At 40.3% G+C, this 24,386-nt stretch overlaps 1 protein-coding gene across 1 annotated transcript in view; it reads right to left on the bottom strand.

The window, feature by feature from the left end:
- DAB1 (DAB adaptor protein 1) overlaps positions 1-24,386 on the bottom strand; it is a gene marked incomplete at both ends in the record, with an annotated part of 101,606 nt that overhangs the window by 30,390 nt on the left and 46,830 nt on the right. The window contains 6 exons of the mRNA XM_084291105.1: positions 66-131; positions 1,372-1,410; positions 2,012-2,131; positions 2,703-2,834; positions 21,256-21,354; positions 23,273-23,412. Of these exons, the coding sequence (XP_084147231.1) occupies positions 66-131; positions 1,372-1,410; positions 2,012-2,131; positions 2,703-2,834; positions 21,256-21,354; positions 23,273-23,412 (596 nt within the window). The remainder of the gene's footprint in view (positions 1-65; positions 132-1,371; positions 1,411-2,011; positions 2,132-2,702; positions 2,835-21,255; positions 21,355-23,272; positions 23,413-24,386) is intronic.

The raw sequence follows: 24,386 nt of genomic DNA, 5'->3' as shown, positions 1-24,386 counted from the left end.
TGAAATGTATTTTACTAAATGCTTGCAATTGTTGCAATGAAAACACAGAAGCGGCGATTTTATACCTGATAAATGTTTTCTTCTGTTTCAGGCTCACGGATTGGCTCGTGTCCAGCCTCAAACACAATGTACTATTACACCAGCAGCCAGAGAGGAAAAGTCAAAGATGAAACAGAGGGAAAAAGGCAATTTGGAATTCCACATAAAAACACAGGCAGGCATTAAAGAAACAAGTTCAAAGTACAGGCTGGCACCAACTGGTTTGTTGGAAAGCAGAGTAAGGTTGTTTCATATTTCATAAACTGATAGTGAATAGACCTAAATCTTCTCTAATGATCATTAGAGCAACTTCCTAATTCCTTCTCACTAGGGATACTGCCTGTAGCCCAATATTAATTTTCTGAAGTCAATGTGAATTTTGCCTCTTTTACATAATGGCAATTATTTCCACATGTGTTTGTTAGCTGTGAATAAAAAAGCTAAATCCAAACTGGGAGAGCAGGCTGGTGCTCATGTAACGTGCCACATAGCGAAAGGCTGTCACTTCTCGTCTTCAGGTTCTTGCTTTATTGTGAAGAGCACATACAGTAAAACTCCTGACATTATAAAAGCTGAACAGTAATTTAGGGCATCCTAATTCTTATCATCTTTCTGGAAACACCTTACACAGTGCTCAATAATCACTAATGCTTGAATCATTTTCTTTCAGTGTTTCTCCAACTACCATGCCTCAGTGGAAGAACACAATATCACCAGGAAAAAAAAAAAAAGTTAACTGCTACATGTTTTGTTTCAGCACAAAAACATGAGAAAGAAATTACATCTTTTTCTTCTTCACACTCAGTAGGATATTGGACATGAATATATTGACATATTTCTGATAATCATCTTTGCTCCCAGACGTTTTGCTTGGATGAAACAAGACTTAAATTACAGATTTATTATTAAATCATAGCCCAAATACCAACAAGGGAGTGTATTAGAACATCAATTCTACTTTTTTTTTTTTCCCTAAATATTCAACCTCTGAATGAAATTCTTGCTACATAGAAACCAACAGCAAAATATCAACTTATTAGTATGAAAACAAGATCACACCTTCCTTATTTTCAAATTAACTCCTTTTTCTGTTAGACTGTTCATTTAAAAAATAATGACAAATGCCATTTGGAAACTGACTCTGGACTCAAAAACCACACCAGGAAATATTTAATCTAATATTTCTATGCAGATATACTTTTCATTTACTTAAAGCTTAATCTCTAAATATGCTACTTTCTGTAAAAAATCTTAGAAGTTTCTGAGAAGATTTATCTCAGCATGTATCTAGTCATTTCTGAAACTCCCAGGCTACATAGCTTCAGAAATTACCTGGTATACAGGGTCTTCTACATCTTCTTCCAAAATTGTCTACAGCAAAGAGGACAGGCAGTAAAAGCAAAGAACATAAACAGTAGAGATAAAAGAACTGTATTCAGAAATTAAAGGACAGCAAAGAAATAAGCAAAATGTGCAAGTAAGCATATAGTTTTGTTTTTTTTTTTTTTAAACTTTATTATGCAGATAAGGCCAAATTATTACACAAAGTAACTCTATTCATGTTTCATCAGCTTAACCATCTGCACCTTATTTGATTTGATTCTAATACAAACATTCAGAAGTATACGGAAACTTCCCTACAGTGTAAGATGCTGTTAAACTGACTTACAACACAATAGCCTTCATTAAAGTTTTCCTCCTGCATTAGAAGAAGCACTATACTGGAAATGAATGGATCATTTCAAGTTGCTAAGCATGATCATCTTACCCCAGGTAATAGCTTTCGTCACTGTTTAATCCTGTTTCTGAGCTAACAACAGCTGCTATTTCATATTGGTCCATTTCGAGCTAGCATCACTCAGAACCGATGCTGTTAACAAATGCTGAGGACACCAAGTGCCTCTTTGCAGCAGTTTTGGGGAATACTTCAAGCCATACTTTTCTTGGCAGTAGTCTAAGCTTATGCATGTACCTGGTATACCGCTTGTTCACACTGTTTGTCCTTTTGTGCCTTTTTTTCCATTTCTTCCCTTTGTTTCAGTTCATAGATGAGCTGAAACAGATCTCGCAAGTCCAGAATTACAGGTTCAGCCTGCAGAAACAAAAAGAATGAGAAAGGTTTCTAGATGACACATTTCTCTTATCTCATCCTGCTGATAGAGCAGTTATACTAACTCCGAAAAGTGAGAGAACTCCATATAGAATTAATTTCTGCCATAGCATGCAGGCTAAGGTTAATGGTAATTATAATTTTGAATATAAAAACCACTCATATTTATTAGTATTTTCTTATTCAGTGAAATTATGGTAGGCTATATGCAAAATCGCTAATTGGTTTCTAACACTTTGTTAAATGAGTATAGGAACATACCCGAAGTTATCTGTATTCAAATAGAGTAATGAGTTTAGTTAGAACACAAAGTTTTAACTAATTATAAATATAAATATATACATATATCAAGAAAAATCAGAAATGGTGAAATAAATTCATTTTTTTGCCAAGATGGCTTCATTTATTTGCCATTTAGGAACATGTAAGCAGACACTTGTGACAAGTATAGCACAATCACAACCAGTACAGACTGGCCTCTTGACCAGCTTCTTATGAACATGACTTTTCAATCGAGTTACACTGTAGAAAATGACAATGGTCTAATACTTACTGCCTGGGCTGTTTTTATTGCCACAAATCTATGATTTCCCTCCTTTCCACATACATATCCAAACGCTCGATGGTCTGTGATATCCTTTGCAATGTAAGATATTTCATGAACTGCATGGTGGTGCTGTAGTAGCTATCAAAAAACACAAGAAATATCCATCAAAATGTTCCACTAAAGCTGTATCATTTCCTTTCACCAGTGCTTCACCTGGATCTCAGCACACCTATGGAATTAAAATAAGCATTCCCTGGTGTCAAAATCAATTAACATCTGTACTCTGCGTGCCTATCCCCTTTTCAAAATCTGGCCAAATTTGACTAAAACCTTCAACTGAGTAATTTTCTCAGTACCTTCTGGTGAGATATGATTCAATTAAAAAATAGGACTACCTACTTACTACACAGACAGCATCCTAGGTGCAGAATCCATATTAATAGGTATAGAAAAGAGGAAGCAGCAGCCTCCTGTAGCTTCCTACAGGGTGACTCTAAGGACAGGTTCATCTGCAGGGGTTGTAGGACTAGAAGTGGAAGATGTGAGCTCTCCAAATCAGCAGCAGGGCTGCTCTACGTCTACAGCAGTAAGCATCAGCAAGCAAGCGGTGTTGTGATATTCCACTTGAGCACTAACAGAACTCCAAAAATTTTCCCAGAAAATTCATGGAAACATGATTATCAAACTTAAAACAATGCTATTTGAAAATATTCCCATTTTATTTAGAATCCCACTTCTGTTAATAATAATTAGGAACAAAAAAACATCCAATTGCCTTTTAAATCCATGAGTAAAATTCTCCCCAGAGCCAGGACACGAACCTGAGACTCCTCTAAGCATGGTTTGGCCAGACAGCAATGCAGAGTGCCAGCATCCTTCTTGCTGTGGACTAATTAGTATTTCATTACCAAAGTAATGCTCAAGTATTTCCACTCAGAATAATGTTCTTGAAAAGTTTATCTAAAACAACCTATTAGTTTGAATTCCTACCCTGATACACTGGCTTGCTCATTTATAATCTAGGGATAATGCCATTTCTGAGAGCAACCAAAACCTCACACTGAATTCTTTTGAGGTCCAGATCCCTGCTGGTTTGGAGAAAAGCACATTTTGAAAATCAGCATGGCATCCAGGCAATCTCTAAACAACCGGTTATTTTTAGAGTTTAAAAAACATTTTAAAATTCAAAACCAGAGAGGATCCGTGTGCGTAGAAGGGAAAAGGCTACACACGTGCAGGGCAAGTGACAAGTGACGAGACTCCCACAGAACACGGACCAAAATTTAAAAGGGAAGGCAGGGTGCAAGAGACAGATGACTATATAGAAAACAAAAGACTGGACATATTTCTTTTTAATTCCTCACTAACTGACTCCTAACTCCCCAAGAACAAGACTGCTTGTTCTTAGGGAAATGGAAGTGCTGCCACTGACTTCGAGCTGTGGCTAAGCTGAAGATGCGCTCCATATTTCTGCAACGTGTTAAGTGTTTAAAATTAATGATGGGATCTTACTTAGGTAATACATGGATATTGATTTATCAGGCTTTTCTGAAAGCCAGCTTGCATGCTTACAATGAAATGAAATGTTCCCATCTCTCTATTCTGCATAAAACAGGGAACGTTATCTCTGGCTCCTATTAAATGAAAGTTCCTTGACATTGCTTTATTGATTGCGAGACCGCATTTTGCACTGAAATTAAACTGTGATCAGATTCCGTCCTCGTGGAATTACATCTGAAGAGCATTCTACCATGGAAAAATATCACCAGCAATGTAAGACAGCAGATGGAGATGCTCTGATTTATTTGGGAACCCTCATTAACTGTTTGAAAATCGTTACATTTGTAATGGTTATGACACTTCCCATACTGTATCAATATGTGTACAGATTAAGTAAAGGTGACTGCAACATTGTCCTTTCAAGTATTTTATTGTAAAGAGTGCTTAGAGAGAGTTTTTCATTTGTTTGAGGGATACTGAGTTGGAACATGCACATAAAATGTAATGTTGCATACACATCTGTACTGAAACACGGGAATAAGCACTTATTTCAACCTGGGCTTTCAGACCTTGATGCATCGATTGTGTCCTTTCTACATTCTCCAATACCTCCGAATATTATTTAAGGAGTGCCCGATTCTCTGCTCATCGTGAAGCAGAAATGACACCTGTTGCAGCCAGCAGACACTTACCAACGCCAAACACAAGATCAGAACCACATCATTTTTGTAAATCATGTTTTAGGGCTGCAGCCTGCCCAATACCCTGCACAGCCCTCACATCAGCAAGCCGTGCACGGAAGGACAACAGAAGGGACAGCATGATGAGAAGCACAGCCTTGTCTCGTCTCACCCAGCCATCCAACGGAGACTTACAACCGAGCCAGTCTATAAATACACGGTCTTTGCATGTTTTGATTAAATCTGCGCCTAGTGCACTCCCAGGGATTAATCTGTCCTGCAGAATGAGGCCCACTGATAAAAATGGCTTCTTCACCACTCAGTCTGGAAGTGCTTACACGTAGCCACCCTCTCGACAAGCTGTTCACCAGCCTCTGAAGGAAATGAAACAAGAGCCACATAAAATTGCTTACAGCAGAACTGCTGGTCAGTGCCCAGCAGTTAATATTCACAAGCTCATCTGCCTCTCTCTCCCCAGCCTCTTTTTTTTTTTTTTTTTTTTCATCTTCAAGGTTTTAACATGACTTAATCCTGTCTCCAGTGGGTCAAAGGCATATAAAAGAAGTATTTCATAGCTCGGAGATGTTTATGACACCCCTACGTGCACAGGCTGATGGATTCCATCACATGCTATTTGATGTTTTTACTGCATCTTTGCTGAGTGCTGCTAGGAGCCATTCACCAAGTCTTACGCGAGGTATCAGATTGTTCAGAGGGCTGCAGCACGGCAGAACAAATTACAGAGAAGACTTAATTTGTATTATGGTTCAATACAGTCAATTAAATATTGCACAGATTAGAAAGTAATTTAACATTTAAGCTTCACTTGTTAAAAAAAATCCACTGTATTTCCTCCGCATTATTTTAGGTCTCACGTGACTTCAGCCACTTGAAAACACTGAAGATTTTAAAATGCAAGCACTGATAAAGCCTCATATTGGACAACTAAGCTAGTCACAGGGAGCAATAGTTGTTCTTTTTAGGCTAAATACAATGGCACCGGGGACAGCCCCAGCACCTGCTAGCACCGCACTCTTCCCTGTCCGTTCGTCCGTCTCTCTCCAGCCATGCTTATTTTCCCTCCTCTTCTCCTCTCTATCCCCTGCTTCTCCTCTTCCCCCCGCTCGCCCCCTGTACATCACACTGAATTGATTTAGCTACCTCTGAGATCTGTACCATTTCTAATTTCCCTCAGGCCACTTGGCACCTACCATAAATTTTTTCACCCCTTATCCTCATCTTGCCCCTTTATTTCCATGCTGTAGCCTCCAGTGCCACTAAATCAATTAAGTCAATCAATTAAGTACTTGGAAGGCCCAGCAATCATGTCAAATATGTGAGTTAGATGGCATGAGAAAGTCACTGCTTTACCATTGCTATTTCTCTTTTAATGAGGTTGTCTATTTAGCGGAGCCTGAGGCGCCGTGTTAAGAGCCACAACAAAAACCATCTGTGAGCTGCAAAGCCTCCTACACGCGCTGCCCCACCCAGAGCAGGACACTTGCACCACTTTATATCCGTATATTCACAGCATCACATCTGTAAGGACAAGTTGCACTGGGATTGCAGCTGCACAGCCTCTTGCCTCGTGTTACGGTGAGCCTGCCTGCAGCTGGGCATCACCCCGGTATCAGTGCTGGGATGTGCGTGACATCCCGAGCACCCTCTGCACTGCTCTTCCTTCCAGTCCATCCCAATAAGCATTAGCACATTTTGCGTGTCACATCAAGCCCCTCAAACAACAACGTTACCCACCAAACTGCAAAATCCTTGAAAGATTCATAATAAAATAATTTTATACACCTTTTTTTTTTTTCATGTGGCTGTCTGCCTCCCCCATACACCAACTCACATCATGTTTGCTCAACTTTAGGAAAACATGGCTTATACCTTTAGGAAGAGCACTGAACAAATCCTAGGACCTGAATCTAACATGGAAAATTACAGCAACGCCTTGACAATAAGCTTAGCAAGCTAGAAGCGTAACAGTACATTTACCACTGTCTACTGCAACACGTTAAGTGAAAACAATGAACTGTAAAACACGTGAGTGGTTCTCAGATGAGTTTTGTCTTGTTGCTGCCCGACGTGCTGGATCTGTACTGACACAACGCCAGTTACTCCGCTACACCTACGGGCTGGTCGTGTTCACTGCCGGTGCTCAAGACGAGCTTGCAGTGGCCCTTCTGTCAGCTGCTACTCTTGCCACTTCCTGAGCAATTGTACGTCTGGTTTTCATCATTGTTTTTCTTCTATATTATTTCGATCCATTTTCCAAAGATGCATGCAAACAAATACTTGAATTTTGTTCCATTGGTTAGAAAGGCAAGAGGGGAGCAGTTCACCCAGGCCATATGCTACAAAAGGGGTCAGCTTTCAAAATCCAACATCATAAATGAATACTTGGAAAGCTAAACCCTCTAGAAAAACCACTTGCAGTTCTGGAGAGCTCAGGATGGGGGGGACACTTCCAGGTACTGGCTACGACAATCAGTTTTTTTCACAGGCCAAGGAAAGAGCATAAACCAAACACACCAGCATGGGGTGAGAAGAAGCATATAATGAGCAAGGTATCTATAATCTATAGGGGTACTGCAGCACACACTGCTGAAAGGTTTTGGAAGCTGGAATTTGAGTGTGAACGTGATTGTACCCTTCTGCTGAAAGAGACTGAAAACATGCAAACTGCTACACAGCCAAGAATGAACAGTCCAGCCCTAAATCCCTTCAATACAAAGCCACTCATGGAGCTTGAGGTGAACAACAGGTTAGGGACTTTCTGCCTGAAAAATACAAGAATAGGAGCTAGAAAGGAAAATGGAAGCTCTGGGGGGTACCCCAAGCCTGACTGGACTTCTCAGATGGCAGCCTTGAAGCATGTCCTCACAATGAGATGGAAATAAGTCTGTCTAATCCCTGTGCTTCTTCCATACAGATTGATTTTGCAGACAATAACCTAAACAAAGACTTTTCCAAGTGCCAACTCCTAACAGGCATTTCAGTGCACAAGCTTTGCAATGGAAACACACAGCATGAAAAGCACACTTTTAGGTTACGCGCAGTTAAAAGCCTGGTCTATGTAAAGCACCCAAAAGATGCGTAAATTTTATTTCCTCTTAATAATAATAATAAAAAAAATCTCGTAAGAACTGTTCTCTTCCTGCAGCCAAGGAGACTGAAGCAAAACCAGGTAACGTGACTTGCTCCAGCTTACAGGGGAACATGCCGCTGAGTCAGGAAGGACAAAAGTCAGCGAGCATAATTGTATGTTTAAAGATAAGCCAGTCTTCAAGTGAAGTGCTGTACTAGGCTCAATCCGCACAGTTCAATTCAGGCTACATGAAGACAAGCACTTAGTGAAAGTACCCGAGGTAAGAGCCTGTTTGGCTGGGCTCAAGAAGATGGCTTAAAAGTGTGCTTCAGCCTCATCTAAAGCCTGAGCTAATCCTTACTGTTTCTTTGGCTTGACAAAGAACTACTACTACTACTATCACCTGTGTGTAAGCTGGGGAGTAAGAGTAACAAATTTTTAAGGGAACAAATGGAGGCATCCTTGTTTGTGCTTTCTGCGAGGCGCACATGCCATGATGCTCTCAACTTGCCTGGAGTTGTCCTCACTCACGGCCCACAGCGTGTACCGTTAGTCAATTAAGTTAGCAGGACTTAACTTTGCCAGCACAGCGGTCTAATTGTGATGAATGGATCCACAACATTGAGCTAGCTGGATATTCAAAGAACCTAATTTGTGAAACAGAACACCACTAAGGTAATAAACTTCTGTCTGGCTCTCATAATTTGTAATAATGTCTGACAAAGACCAGATATGAATTTAGTTATTGTTCATTGTCTTCGAAAGCAAATGCTAAGTTGCTCATGCAGAAGATCCATTTATTAGATATATGAACTTCTGAAAGGAACAAAACAAAACTGGAATGCACACATGGCCAATTTCCTATCTTTACTTCAACAGCTTTTCAATTTCTTATTGTACCAGCAGTGAAACTAGCTAGCTAAATATAAAGCCCTTGTCCAATTACCATTAATCCTGAGTTATACTTAAAATATGCACTTGCAAACATCATTCCAGGACAAATAAAATCCTAAAGAGCAAGGAAACATTTCTACAGAGCTTTTGAACAACAAATGTGCTACAGTAAAGCTGTGCGGCTGGACTTCCTATGAGCCTTGCACTATTTTCTTATTGGTTTTGTGTCAGACGTGGTCTTTGTTTTACCAGGATGGTTAAAACAATGGAGGATTTGCACAGGGGTATCAAGAAGCAACAAATGTGATCCTCAATACCCCTTTAGGTTGTATATGTCCCTTAAGTTCTATAAACACCTCAGCTGTTTGAGACCATCTACAGACTATAATATGCTGCCTTACCTTGCCATTTCACTACTTCAATGTAGTGTACAAGCAGCAATACTTGCTTATTAAGTTATTATTTTATTCCTTGGGATGGCAGCTGGCCCAGTGGCCACTGCTGTGTTTCCAAGGCTGTCACGCATCTATTCAACTGTATTCCCTGTTAGCACCCACCTCATCACCTTGTGAAAAACAGTCAGAAGATCAATACAGCCATAAATATCCCAGCATTGCCTCTCTACTCTCAAGCCAAAGCTTGCACACAGCCGAAGCGTAGCACCTCTTCCTATAACTTGTGTTCTTTCCTGTTATGCTCTGAAGTTTGTAAGACTGTTATTGATGAAATCTGGAATTTGAGGGAGCACAATACTCAATAATAAGACAGTTTGTTACAGTGTCACTGAACATCCCGGTACTTTTATTGCATTCATCTTTACAGCCTGTGAATTGCTTCAGAGAAACCTCGGCTTTTACAAAGTTCTTTTGTTCCTTTACACCAATATCTTTCACCTCCTGAAATGCTTTTGATTTATATGAACAGCACAAGACGTTTCTTCATACAACTCCTAGTAGCTTTGGAGGTATTTTTTGACTTTAACTGCCTCAAGTCCTAAGTGCTTCAGATTTAGTAAGTGTTATGAGCCACTCTCTTCTTGTAGACTGTGATTTGAAAAGCTTGTTGCTGAAAACCAGCCTCGGATGCTCTTGATTTGTCACAGAAGCTCTGTAAAGCAGAGCTTACAAAGATTACAAAAATCCCACTCATATTGGCAATACTAAAATTCAAGTTGCAATGGATAGTCATCAAAACAGAAACTTTAACCATAATTCTAATTTCATAACATCATGAACTTCTCTGTAATAGGGGAAAAAGACAAGGGGAATTTAGTTCATATTTATCTGTCCATACGTCAAATACTTTTACCAATTTAATAAGACTTTAAATAGGGCTGAAGGAAAGCATATGTACACAGAATAAGAATAGGAAAGGACCTTATGAACTCATGAACTGCATATAACCAACACGTCATGTTCCTGAACCAGCCAAAAATGAAAGCAAGAAAAGTTGAGAAGCGTATAAGATGCAATATTTTATATCTTTCAAACACAAAAGTAATTTCATAGCTACAAATAAACTGAAGCATACTAGCAAGAAATTCTACCTGTATTGGGCACTGACAGATCAGTTTCAAATGGCACATTACGGGACTGGGCAAAATCCACTCAGCTCAACTCCTCATCATTCATGGCTTAAATTTCTAGTGGCCAGCATATAACTATACAGTACCAGCTAAAGGACACATCCTAAAAGATTCCCTAACACAGACACTGGTTTGCATGTGAGAAATATCTGAGTTCTTTTCTTTCTGTACTCCAAACAGTTAAGGTGTCTGAGCTGCTGGATGTTCCTCCCAATATAGAACTGGCCTGCAACACTGTGGCAGTGTCCTTAAAAAAGCTAATGAACAATTTTTAACAATAATGTAAGATCTCAGATTATTCCAGAATTGAAGATGCACCATCACAAAGTATTATGATGATGGCTGTGGATAAACTGAACTTGCTATATATCTGCAGGTTAGCCAATGGAGAGCCTAACTTCTACGAAGGACGTATCTGTGCAGTACAAGTGACTCGAGTAAAATCCTTAGAATTCAAACTACCTACCCCGCTCATAAACACCAGGTCGGCACTTCATGACATTTTATACTCAGCCTTCCTACAAAGAAAGAGAGGATACCCTTTTCTGTGAGTTACAACTGCATGTATAAACCAACTTCAGATAATCCCATAAACAAGCCGCTCCTTCCTTTTGCTCAGGTCCCACAGCAGACACTTAACTGAGGATATAAAACATCCAGAGCAACTCAACGTGAACGTGTGTAGTACTGGAGCTCTGAAGACAAGAATGAAATAAAATATAAAAGGCAAACCTCAAAGAGACTTTAAAAGGAACAAAGACATTTCATGTAATTTTAAGCTTGATTTGGGGTGGTTTTTCCTGCCTTATTCTGAGGTAGGAATTTCTGGAGTTGTGCTCGGTAGGTCCTTGTCCCGTTGTGTTACAGCAGTTCTACATTTTAATTCAAGCAGTGAAGCATTTTACAAGTTCTTCCCTTTCATCCAAAAGAGAGTCCCAAAGCTCCCATTCGCACAGTTTCATGCCCAGAACTGTTTCTCCCCTGCTTGTTTTCCTGTAATGGAGGCTGAATGTTTAGGTTTAGTCTTCTCCTAATTGAAATCTCCAAAAGCAATGATGAATGAGTGCTCTGCCTCATCTGTTTCACAACACTCCCTTCCAAGTCTGCACAACGCTGCTGCTGGCTTTGCTGGGAGTACAGTGATGCTGAGTTAGGATGGGAACACAAAGGATAAGCAGTATTAACAGCAGAGACAGCCCACTAAATGCTGCTTGTTCCAGAAGAGTGCTGCAATGCCGGGATGTGTAATCCCACATTGCCACCAGGTACTGGGTAGCTCACCGGGAGATGTAGCTCCAGCCCTCAGGCTCCGCAATACGTGTTTGCATGCATGCTGAGGATACCGTGGATAAAACAGATGGAAAGTTGTGAGGATAATTATCTCACTTAGGAAGACAACTTCTATGAACAGTTATTTATATATTAATCAAAGATCTATCGGTATCTGAAAGGTATTACTTATTTAACTGAGGGACAGGAACAAAATAAGGTATTTGTGTTTGGGAACTGTCAACAACTATCAGCATCCAGTGGCTGCCAGCATCCTTTCTTCTCTTCTCCGTCCACAGGGACACTTACTACATAAACTAGGCGGAAGAAAAGGCATTTACTTGTCCCCCCGGACTATCAGGCTGAACAAAGCTCTTGCTGACTTCCCTGTAAACACAGATGTGATCCCGAGGGCAGAACATCATCCAGCGATTTTATTGCCAATAGAGCTCTATTACTATCATCCCGCAAACTCCAGGTAACTTTAAAAGTAAACCTTCCTGTAGCTTCCTATCCCATTACGCTGACAGCTAAGGTCATCTGTTTCCCGGGCGTTTGACACCAGCAATAGGCGAGGTTAAACAGCCTACAAGTCCGCACAGAAATTCAGACGCGCCGCCCGCAGTATTGCTATTACCAGGGCAAACCAGAAAATTGCAGAGCAGCCCACCGGCTAAAATGCACTGAATAGAAAGGAAAATCACCGGCACACCCGGGGTGTAATGCTTCACAGACATCTCAAAGAGGAAGGCACCGAGGATTTCAAAGGGGGACGTAACTTTCTGTTAGGGCACCTGCTGAAGGTCCCCCGCCGCTCTCCGGGGCAGTTTTAGTGCATCTCGGTGGCCTGCTCTATTATTATGTCAGCATTTCTCTCGCTAAATCCTTTCCTGAGCAGTTTGAAATTCAGCCATTATAATTCTGCATGTGCTGAAAATGGGCCTGCAATTTTTTTTCTAGTGTGTAATGCGTTAACCTGGCTTTGAACTACCAGTACCGGCGAGTATCTCCCCACAAGCGATGGCATTTTGGGTGCTCTTCTACAGGACAAATTGCAGCTGGAGAAAAGGAATACAGTTATGTTGGAGTCTGTGAGACTACTACATGGCTTTCGTATCTTAATTTATCTGAATTAAGGAAGGCAAGAGATTACAGGCAAAAAACAAACAAAAAAACAACAAACAAACAAACAAAACGTAACTCTATACTGTGAGTTTTTTGCTATGGGACTTTGATTGTTTTGCTATGCATCCTCACTGGAAGGATGCAATGAAGCCCCACTATATAATAGTATCCATAAGAACAAACATTTTTATGCTGACTTTACAGTTTTTAGTAAAATTGCCCCCATATTCTGTATTAGCATACCAAACATTAAAACCAGATGAGTTTAAGTCTATTGCTGGGTGTTTGGCTTAAACAACAGGAGGACTTATACAGCCAAATGAGACCACCAGTAAGTCATAAAAATCTGATTTTCTGCCTTTTGGAAAGCAATCAAATGTTTATCCTCTCCACGCTGAAAAATAAAATTACAATAAATTCCAACAAATTATTTCAGTTTAGATAAAATGCCTCGAATAGCTTTATTTGATCTGCATGCCAGATGGTGTCAAAAATGTGAAGGCAGTTCCAGTGGGTACTCACTACAAGAAGGCAGAGCTGAAGATCAGAGCATTTCCAAATGAGAGAAGGGACAGAAATTTCAGCCTTACTCTTTATGTTAGGAAGAAAGAGAAAATTCAAATCAAAGCTCCAGATCCAAAAACACTCCGACTTTGCAATGTGCAAAATCACACCTGAGTTTTACCTTTTGGGTTCTTTTTTTTCTCCTCAGAGTGACAAAACTGTCATAATATATAAGGCTTTTATAGTCTTCATACAGCAAACTGAGCATGTATGCAATGTATCTCCACAAGCTTGTGGCTATTAAAAATCCCTGTGGAGCACTCTGAACTACCTAAACTGTCTAGGGCACTGTTGGGAAGGCCAATAAGAAATGAATTACAATAGTCAATAAGGGATGTAATTATAGAGGTAGGTTCTCCTGACATTTACATTTTGCTAACTGTCAGATGTTATTTATTAAATGTATTATTGTTTCCCTTTTAAAATATCATGAGACTGTAAATACCTTGTCAGAGTAATACGCAGGGTTTTTAAGTTACCTACTGGGCCGTATCCTAATTAGATTTATTTACTACATGTAAAACAGTAAATGCTATGTCTTAGCACTCACGTTTACACACAGATAGGGAAGTGCCAAGCACCTGAGGCCTCCCCTCAGCCACCTCTGCTCTGGGCTGAACATACCAAGGGACCTCAGCCGCTCCTGGTACATCTGGCCCTTCAGACCCTTCCCCAGCTTTGCAGCGCTGCCTTGGACACTCTCTAATCAATTTATGTGTTTCTTATATCAAAACTGCACACAGTACTCGAGGTGAGGCCGCAGCAGCACAGAGCAAAGCAGGACAACCCCTTCCCTTGTCCGGCTGGCAGTGCCATGCCTGGTGTACCTCTGAGACGTGGAGTTTAATGAGTTTCCAGCACAGGGCTGCTTTAAGGAAAAATGTGAAGAAAAATACCGAAGTACTGGATGAAGATTTGCAAAGAATTCCCCCAAAGTCTGATGGACAGGATGGGGAGAGGCTCAGAGTTGTTTATTTGAGAGCTGAATAAATGGATGATGAAAGCTGGCACTGTGGAATGGCTCCTTGGATGAGGATGAAGAGTAAAGGAGCCACGAAGGGCCTGGAAACGAAAACAGACAGGCTATGGGTTGATAAAACAGACAAGGCAGATTCAGCATAGGAATACAAAGAGAAGCATGACATGATCAAAAGAATAAGCTGAGACAGCAATCTTGGCAGTCACGACAGATTCCCAAAATAAAAGTCACATTTGTCAAGGACAGAGAAAAGGATAACAATTGAGACATGAGATGAAGAGAGGCAGAACTGTACATAACTGTAAGCATGGCAATAAGTGCTGTATTTCAGAGTAGCTACGAGGAATCTGTAAGATCTGGAGTTGCCCTAGATGTGGCAATCGAAAACAAGGTTGAGTCAAGCAGGCTGCTGAGTTTACAGGGCTAAATAATAGATGATGCTGATATTTTCCTCTGCACTCAAAAAAGAAGGTCAGAGAAAGACCTTTGGGAGGCAGGATTAAAAGGCCTGTTTTAGCCATGTTAAGCTTGATCTGATGGCTAAACATGCAGGGAGAGGGCTGGAAGGACAGGTCAACATTTGAGCAGAAGAAGATGGGGAGATTTGATTTGAGCAGAAGATGATATCCACTCTCCTGCTCACTGCAGAGCAAGTACGAAGCAGATAAAACAAGTTCCTTCTTTTATTTCTATTTTTAAATATTTGGAGACGTTCAGTGATAGAAACTTGACAGTTTGACATTTCATCTGCTCCAGCACATGTGCTTCAAGGAATAATTACAGAGCCATAATCGTACCTCGATTTCTGGTCAAAGATGCCAGAACCAACAGATTTCCAGTAAAGTCAAGAAGTACCTTTGGTACATTTTAAATGAGGGATCTTCTGCCAACAGTGAGAATTTTAATCTTGCTAAAATTTTCTTTCAGCCAACATTAGCTGTCCTGTTAGCAATCTATCAGCATAATTAACACTATTCTCATCAAATGGAGAAGAGCACCAAATACTGGGGTTATCAGCACAAAACTGCAGTCATTAGTTCTGCAGCCAGCAAGAAAAGACAAATGCATTGCTTTTGCACAAAATGCTACAGATGAGATCTGGTCCCCCTAGCACAAACAGGGAGGTATTATTCATAGAGTAACGCTTACACAGGTAAACCCTGCTCTGTATGAGATTCACATAATTGTCTTAAAAGACGATAGGTTAGAATAAAGGATGGACAAGACGAATGGAATTGATATATATATGTGTGTGTGTGTACACAGTTTTCCTTCCTGAACTTCATACTGGCAGAAAATGGCTACAGATTAAATTCATAAAACATGAGTAACACACTGCAACACTTCTCTGCAAAACTGTAACCCAATCAGACATCTACAGTTTTCCTAGAAATGTTTCAAACCCACAGGCTATGCCCAAGCCCTGTGTTTTCATAAAGATATGGGTCAGCATCTCTGAACAACTGATACTCCCAAGTGTACAAGAGAGAATGAAAATGAAACTCACTCTTGGGGTGCTGCGTATGACAAAATAAGAAAAAACTGGTGAAGTGACTGGCATCTTCATAGACTGGGTTACAATCCGTATATTAACAGTATTTCTCACAAACAAAAGCGGTTCTGATATAGGATGTCTGGATGACTGCTGCATCTAGATATTTCATGTGTAGCAGTATATAGCTTATATAGAGATATACACTGCAGTATATTCGGGTAATTTCCATACCCATGAGCTGACACAGAATTTTACTTCAACAGAAATAATTCTTCACTTAAAGCCAATTTGTAAATTTTTCCTTTTGACATAATTCTCTTTTACAGTGTCTGGGTTTTCCATCAAAGTCAACGGGGTTTTGCAATTAGAGCATGAATTTAAAAGCATACCTCATTACATGAATGCAGAAGAAAATGGTTTCCCTAGTATTTTATAGAATTAAATTCTTGTTCTTAAATACATTTTTGTAAAGTAACCTACAGTAAACAAAGATTTATTGTTACATTAATAAACAATGAGACAATTACAGCCTCTTTACAGAGACCATATTAGTCATGCACGTCTAATGAAGCATTACTAAGCTATCACAGGGAGATAGCCTGATGTGTGTGATTAACAAAATAATACTCATAAATAGCTAATGAACAATGATGGTCCTTTAAAAATGGTGCATATCCTGCTATATGGAGAGTTATGGGGTTTGTTGCTTTCTAAGGAGCACATTAACCGCCAGGCTCCACCCTGAAAAGGAGCATATTAAATAGCATAATGCAACTATTTGCATTTTTGCCTTCTGCAGAGCATCCTTTCGAAAATATAAAAGCACTCCTATGAAAGCCAACGAGTGCAGCGCATATTTCAGCTTGTGTGGTACGCTGGTTGAAAGATGACATCTTGAGATGGCACCAGGGTGTAGGGGGAATACAGCAGAACAAATGGGCAAAAATTATTTTCAGACAACATGCAGGCATGAAATCCCCAAAGTAGCACTGGGTAGAAAAAGTTTGGATTTAGTAATAAATGTGGTGGTTTTTAAATTTTAAATAAGATCATATCTTCCCTTAAAATTATGTGCATATTTGGAAAATGGATTCTGGAGAAGTGAAATGGTACGGATGGCCCACAAGAAATAGAAGAAAAAGGGGTACATTTATTAGAAAAAAAGAAAAAAAGGGTCAAAGCCCATGTGTAAGGACTATTTTTAGCACACAGCAGGAGAGCATCCTGTTAGTAAAACTAAATGCAGTTTTGGATTACACAGCTAATTTTGGAAGTTTAACAGCAGCACAATGGTGTAGGGGGATGGTCATCCTTTTTGCTCTTCATCATAAGATGAAAAGCCAGACTGGATCTATTGCTAATGCTCAATTTCACTGATTTTTTCCTATACGATCATCATTTTTTGAAGGATTTTTTTTAAACGGAAGAACATGGAACATGTTCCAAAATGCTTTTTTTTGTTTGTTTTTGCATCTGACACTGAGCAGGAGCTGAGCTGGGTTAGTCTACATACAGGGTGCACGAACTGCAGACTTACAGGGTGAGCTTTGCTGAGCAGAGCCTTGCCTATGGCTTTCTAAATACCTTGACTAGTATCTGAAAAGTGTATGAAGGAGCTTGTTTAGACTAATCAATGGAACAGAATTAAGGAATATTTGAGCTGAGTGTTATTAATATTACTTAGGGAATTCCTTTTGCAGTGCTACAGATGCACGAAGTTGCCTTGTGTCTGCAGTGCAAACTCACAGCAAATCCTTGAGGTTTTCTTGGTGAGATAAATTCTTCCCAAATGTTATTCCATTTTCAGCCAAACCTCCCTTCATGGATAAATTTACTCAAAGGGCAGAATTCCTGATAGCTCGAATAATGACATTATTAAAATCAATATTATTTGATGAATATTATGTCTGCAACCCATCAGAGCTGTAACGTACAGGGGGAAAAGCCATGCTTATGATTTTCAGTAGTAACCCACGTACAGACCTTCATCTGTAATGAATTATGGAGCAATGCTCCTAAATCATTTGTATGAAGTCAGCTATGACATTGCCAATTTTAAAAAAATTTGCTAGTTTTGAGCTACAAATTGATTTTTTATTGTGATAAATTAAAATCCAATAGTAGCGTACAAGATACTAACATACAGAAGCCTACATTTCTTCAGAATATTTTTTTCTCTTTTATGTCACATCAGACTGCCACTGTGGCAGACATGACAGCAATAGAAAATGATAAAAACTAAGAAAGGGCATTCTAGAGAGCTAAGTAGCCCTTCTAAACAAACAACAAATGAGCACTGTGACCCAAAACATTCTTTTGGGAATCCCGAAATTACAGAAACACAACTAAGGGAGGAAGCCCTGGCAGAGGACTAGAGGGCAGTTAAAAGAGAAGAAAGCACATGTAAAATTGCCCAGGCTGTTCCCTAGAGAGGGCATATTTTTCTCTCTGTTGCACAAATCTCAACATCAGTCTCCCAACTTTATAAACTATTATGTGGATATCAGAAGATCTATGAAAGCAGAACATAACTTTTTTTTGCAGTCCCTTTCCCTTCCTTCCCATCAAGAGTCAGGCTGAGCAGTCACACATCCCCAGTTTCACCAGCCTGAGAGCTTCCCTATCGCTTCTAAGTTGAAAACGAGATTATCAGTGCCTGGCACTGCCCAATTGCATTGCCCTTACTTCTTTCCTTATAGGAAGCTCTACTTTATAGCAATAATGCACCTTTCTTTGGGGGTGTTGTTAGCATCCAAATATCAAAGTTAGCCTACGTAGATGGTCTTATTTACTGCTACAACAGCTTGCATCTCTTAGCATTACACCACAGTGAACCACAGCCAAATGAGTGAGACATTACACATCACCCCTAAGGTAATCACCCCTAAGGGCATCCCCTAAATACGTGCCTCATGCTGTAGCAAGCACCTTGGAACATGAGTGCTCCAGCAGCTCAGAGAGCAGAGACCTGTCAGTGTCCAGCACAGCCTCTTGCTGATGCTGCTGATGTGTCTGAGATGCTGGGGCTGCATGTGGCTATCAGCAGGAACAAGAACAGGATGGCAACTACAGGCTGGATGGGCTGAGTGGGTCAGGGACGTGAAACTGGGTTTGGGACACAGGGAAAGCCAAGCTGGGGATGTAGCTGAAGGGATGGTGACTGTGAGGGGCTGGCAGAGAAGTCTATGCATGCTGGCTTTCAAAAACTTGGAACAGAAATCACGACTCTCCTGCTTTCAAAAAGCCACATAAAACCTGATGGCAAAATCACCCTGCATCCCTTTGTCACGGTCCTGTTTCAAGAATGACAAGCCAATAGTCCTGTACATCACTCCAGCAGCTCAGGGGCAGACATCTGGAAGGTGGATTTAAAGCTTTCAGCCTATGCCTCAGTGAGTGAGTGACAGGGTTGCTATAAGGATGATATAGTTATGTCAGATTTAGAGTACAGGGTGTCAAAGTTATGAAATCTTCGAAGGAGACTTGTCATGTCCCCACCTCACTGGCTGCAGATATGAGAGTGTGTGGGACACTGCAGGAAAGGCAATTTGGATGAACTATACCTGTATTTCTAAATGCATCGCCTTTTCTCAGTGCCATCTTAGGAAAATAAATGGAATGTTTGTGAAACACTCAGAGCTCAGTGCCGCAGGACGAGTCTCTCTCTTTATTCTTTTTTATTTCCCCAAGAAAAGACTAAACAGAAAGTAACTACTGCCTTATTGCCCTTTTCACAGAGTGCAGTAAGGCAGCAGGCTGAACATGGAAGAAAAAGAAAACAAAATATGAATACACCATTCATGGAGTGAACGTGAATGCTGCTCTGTGCACCGAGTGAAACTGATAGTCTCTAACAAAACACACACAAAAAAGGGAAGTTATGTCATCATGTAATTAAAAACTATTGTAATGCCTGCATATTAGAGGACCCAACCACGACTGCACTGGCAGCCTAATCCTGACATTTCCTATCTTCTGAGCACAGGCTGTAACCTCAGCAGCGTTCTCCTAAACACTGCTTTTGTATGCATACTTTGCACATGCTGTACACAACACTTTCCAAACGAGCTTTTCATCACTAACTGCTTGTATTATGTATCAGTGAGCTCAATGACATTGATTTTCTAATAATATAAATTAACTGGCAAAGATAATTTCATCTATCATCAGTAGGGTTTTATTTCTGGCACCATGTTAAATAGTTAATCTTTCAAAAGATTAAATCAAGAGCCTTTTAAAATTCAAGGCAGAGCTAAAACTGCTGTAAAAATCTTCCTAATTAGGATTAAAATAGTTTGTGTGTTGTGTCTTTATATCTAAGTAGTATAATGTTTTGCTTAGATTTTCTTCTTTCAAAGCAGTTTAAAAAAAAATCAGACATGCTAATTCTGTGGCAAAAAAATAAATAAATGCATGCGACATGGTCATCTGCAACTTCCTTGACATGGACAAGTTGCTGCTTGGAAGCCTCAAACAGCAACCTCAAATTTTCAGATATCTTGTACCTCCGATTCCATAAAATATACATATTTTCTACCAGTGATGATAAAAAACTGTAAATTCTCATGTTTGCTGCTTATCTGACAACAGACTGTCATTGCTGCTAAGAGGAGCATAGTGCGTTGTGGTGATGATGACCACACTGATCTGGAGTTACAGATCTGAGAGAAATTCTTACAATTCCGCTGGGACACCTGAAGCAATCACAGCTATGAGCATGCACCTCCTGTTGCCCTTCCCCTTTCCCTGACATCAGTGGGGAAAATAAGCTTCACTCTCCTGGGCTTGCCCACAGCTCCCTGTCCTAACTTGTTTTCTTCCCATGGCACAAAGGCCTCAATCCAAGCCAGTCCCAATCCTAATCCCTTGTCAATAGACTCTCAGAAGTCATTTGCCCTGTACTGCCAAGGGGTCTCGAGCAGCATCCAGAGGAGTATCTGAGGCTGGACAAGAAAACCCATACGGACACAGGTACCAGTCTGTAACTTGGACCACTGAAATCTTTTCCAAATGGGGAGATGATGACTCCAAGAAGCAATTTTGTGATCTGGCAGAAGGAAAGCAGATCCTCTCCTGCCCCTTTCTGGACACAGAGCTGCGACTGTTTATGCACCTAAGGAGCATTTGTGTACTCAAGTAATTTCTTCTGCAGAAGTAGCCAGGACAAAGCTTTACAATAAACTGCATCCCCGTGCTACACTTTACACCTCAGTCATCTAATGGCTTGCTCTGATATATGATAACCCTTTATCAAGCTTGTCAGATGCTTTATGTGTGCCCACATTGGTGAGATATTACTGTCCAGCTAGGAAATACTTTTAAAGGAACAACCATGAAAACATTCAATTTTGTTCCACTGTACGATCGTTTTACTTACCCCTGTCTTTTCGTCAAAGATTTTGATTCCTCCAAAGGAGACTGTTAAGAAGATTTTCTGTTTATGCTCTCCTTTCGAACGAGCCGCAGCAACAATTCCCTACAGAAACAAAGAACAGGTTGGCTGGTTTCATTATTCCCCTCGTTTTGTGTTCTGATAGGTGCCCACAGCAAAGCACAAAGATTTGCTTGTGGGCGATTCATCGCCTCTTGGGGAATACTTAAGGGCTTTTCAGGAGCAGTACCCTGCTTGCTTTTGGCTTCCTCCCTTTTTTCAAGGTAGCACATCCTTTTTATGCTACCCACAGACCATTGCAAATTTGCTCCCACTTCCAATCCCTATACTAGCTAATCCTCTGTGAAATTTGTTTTCATGGAAGCTGAAGGTCATTTCTAGAGCACTTTTTCTAGCTGTAAGCTGTTCTGTTTTCCCTTAAAAAAATAAACGAACAAAAAACAACAAAAAGCCAACAGCAACAACAACAAAAAAACAGAACAAGCAGTGAAGGAAAAAAAAAAAGTCCATGCCTTTAGCTTACTTCATGGATACACACTTACCTGGAATAAGCAAACTGAACTTTTTATAGAAGAAAAATGTTCTTTACTAAATCAAACTACACATCTACTGTAAAAAACACTGGCATACAGAGGTATTTTTTTTCATGATCTCAGGCTTTTACTTTGTAAGTGAACTTGCTGATACACAATTCATATATTATCCTTCCGCAGCGTAGCTATAATAGTATCTCCTATTTCCACCCTCTCAGGAGCCTGGCTGCCCTGATCAATAACACTGTACTAAGATGAAATGTAATCAAATTAAATAGTAAATAGCAAATAAATAAAAGTGTTTAGCCTTTATCTGATGCTCTGCAATTTCAAAATGTTTTAAGACCTTCCAGAGGTCATTGTTTCCATTACACAGACGTGAAAATTAAAGAGAAAAATTGAGTGATTTGTCAAAAGTTCCCCCAAAACATTATTCCTGGCCCTAAAACTGTTGTTAGATACTTAAAAGCGTCCTAGTGCTAAGGTGCCTTACATACAAACAGGAATTTCTAATGCTTCCTTCCCTAAAGAGTTTCAGTCATCTCACAGTACTGTTTGGATCAATCCTGCCAGTAAGCAAACAGGTATCTGGCATCTTGGAAGTGTGAAAATGGTACTCCATGGAGGAAGGAAACAAAAAGGCTTGCCCAGCAGAACAGTGACAAGTCCCCCAAATTGCTTCTAGGAACTATGGAAGGATGTGAAATACCTCGCGTGCAATCAAAACAGACACAAATATTGTGGCAGATGTGGTAAGTCTGTAGAACACCTTTTAGAACAGATTAATTTTTGCCTGTCATGAAATGTTAGCAACTGATTTGTAAATTATCTACCAGATCTTTCTTTTAGATTGCTGAACCATGGGATGTGTGTCATTCTGTGCTGTTTGCTCATGAATAAGCAACCTGTACTTGCCTGCTCCCCAAGACTGGAACCCATGCTCTGTCCTCTCAGGGCACGACCTCCTGATTTTGTAACCCTTTAGTCCTGCTGTTACGGGTACAAGACATTCCCCTCTCACTGAGGACACCAGTCCCCCTGTATCTCACCCCTTACACCCCACACCATCACTCCCCCTTCCTGCCTGTCCCCACAGGAGCTATAGTTCAAGGTAAGGCTGTAGTTGATTAGCACTGTCATATGAAGTGTTCTGATGTATTATTTTTGCTCATAGTGGTTTACCTCCCCTTTTGCATACTAAAACTATTCAATTTGTGGATGTGTTGTTTATAATTTGCGGACAAATTGCAGTGGTGTCAATCATGAACAACTGCTGAACTCTGAGACAACCTATTAAAATTAAACTGGGATAAGCAATACCAGCCAGGAGTTCATGTACAATTGACTGACTTCGATACATAATTAACCAGAGCGTGATTCAGTGTCAGGAAAAGAGAATGAGTGAAAGTTCAGGCTGAAATTCGCTCCCCTTGATGTTGTAATGTTAAAGATTAAAAGTGGCACTGCACCTTGAGCTTCATCATGGAGTCTTGGCATAACTTGTCTCCTCGGGCGGCAGAAACCTCGTCTATCCCAATCAGTTTTGCTTTGTATCGGACACCGTCACCCTTAAACCTCTTTATTAAAGTGGCTTCACTGCGATCCTGACCTGAAAAGACATAAGGGAAAAGGGAAATTTGCAGGCGTGTAGAGGCAAATAAATGAATAAATACTCCCAATTAAGTGGCAAATTAGATCCAACTCCTAGCTCAACACCTCAGCATGTGAACATTTGAATAAAATTAGAAGAAATGTACAAGTTCAATAAAACCTTTTGACCTTACTACCTCAAATGAATTCACAGTGGAATTGTTGCCATACAAAATCTCCTGCACTGAATTTGCACACAAATGAGGTTTACAGAAACACGAGATAAGCCTGAATCACACCTCATGGATCTGAAAACTTCTGATCTGTATGGGTTGTTTGAATCCCCATACACTTGAGAATTCTTCATTTTGCAGACAAAACTCTAACAGAAATCCGCTGCTATTTCCTTGTACACCAACTTATCTAACCATATCAGCAATATTCCCACTATTACTATTTAAATAATGAAAAAAAAACAAATGATGTTATTTGCTTGAAGAATATTACAGAATCACAGAATTTCTAGGTTGGAAGAGACCTCAAGATCATCAAGTCCAACCTCTGACCTAACACTAACAAGTCCTCCACTAAACCATATCCCTAAGCTCTACATCTAAACATCCAAGGACAGAGACTGAGCCACCTCTCTGGGCAGCCCGTGCACAGCACCAAAACGTTTCCTGATGTTCAGAGGAAACCCCCCCCCAGGTTTCACTTTGTGTCTGCTGCCTCTTGCCATCTTCTTGCCATCCTCTATAGAGGATGTAACAGTCTGCAATGAATCAAGCAGATGGAAGATAATTTACAGGTTTTGTTCTTGAGTCCCACTCGAGTGTGCAGCACACAACAGCCACTGGCAAAATCTTTGGTTCACGTAAGAGAAAGGAAGATGCAAGTCTACAGCTCTGGCTGAGACACCCTCAGCACTGTCAGGCACTTGCGGACACAGGGTTGGGCACTGGACATCTTTCATACCCAAAGTGTGATGTATCA

The sequence above is a fragment of the Netta rufina genome (genome assembly GCF_964035555.1).
Source record: "Netta rufina genome assembly, chromosome: 8".
Taxonomy (NCBI): Eukaryota; Metazoa; Chordata; class Aves; order Anseriformes; family Anatidae; genus Netta; species Netta rufina.
Note: the sequence above shows the minus strand (reverse complement) of the source record. Positions and strands in the feature narration are given on the sequence as shown.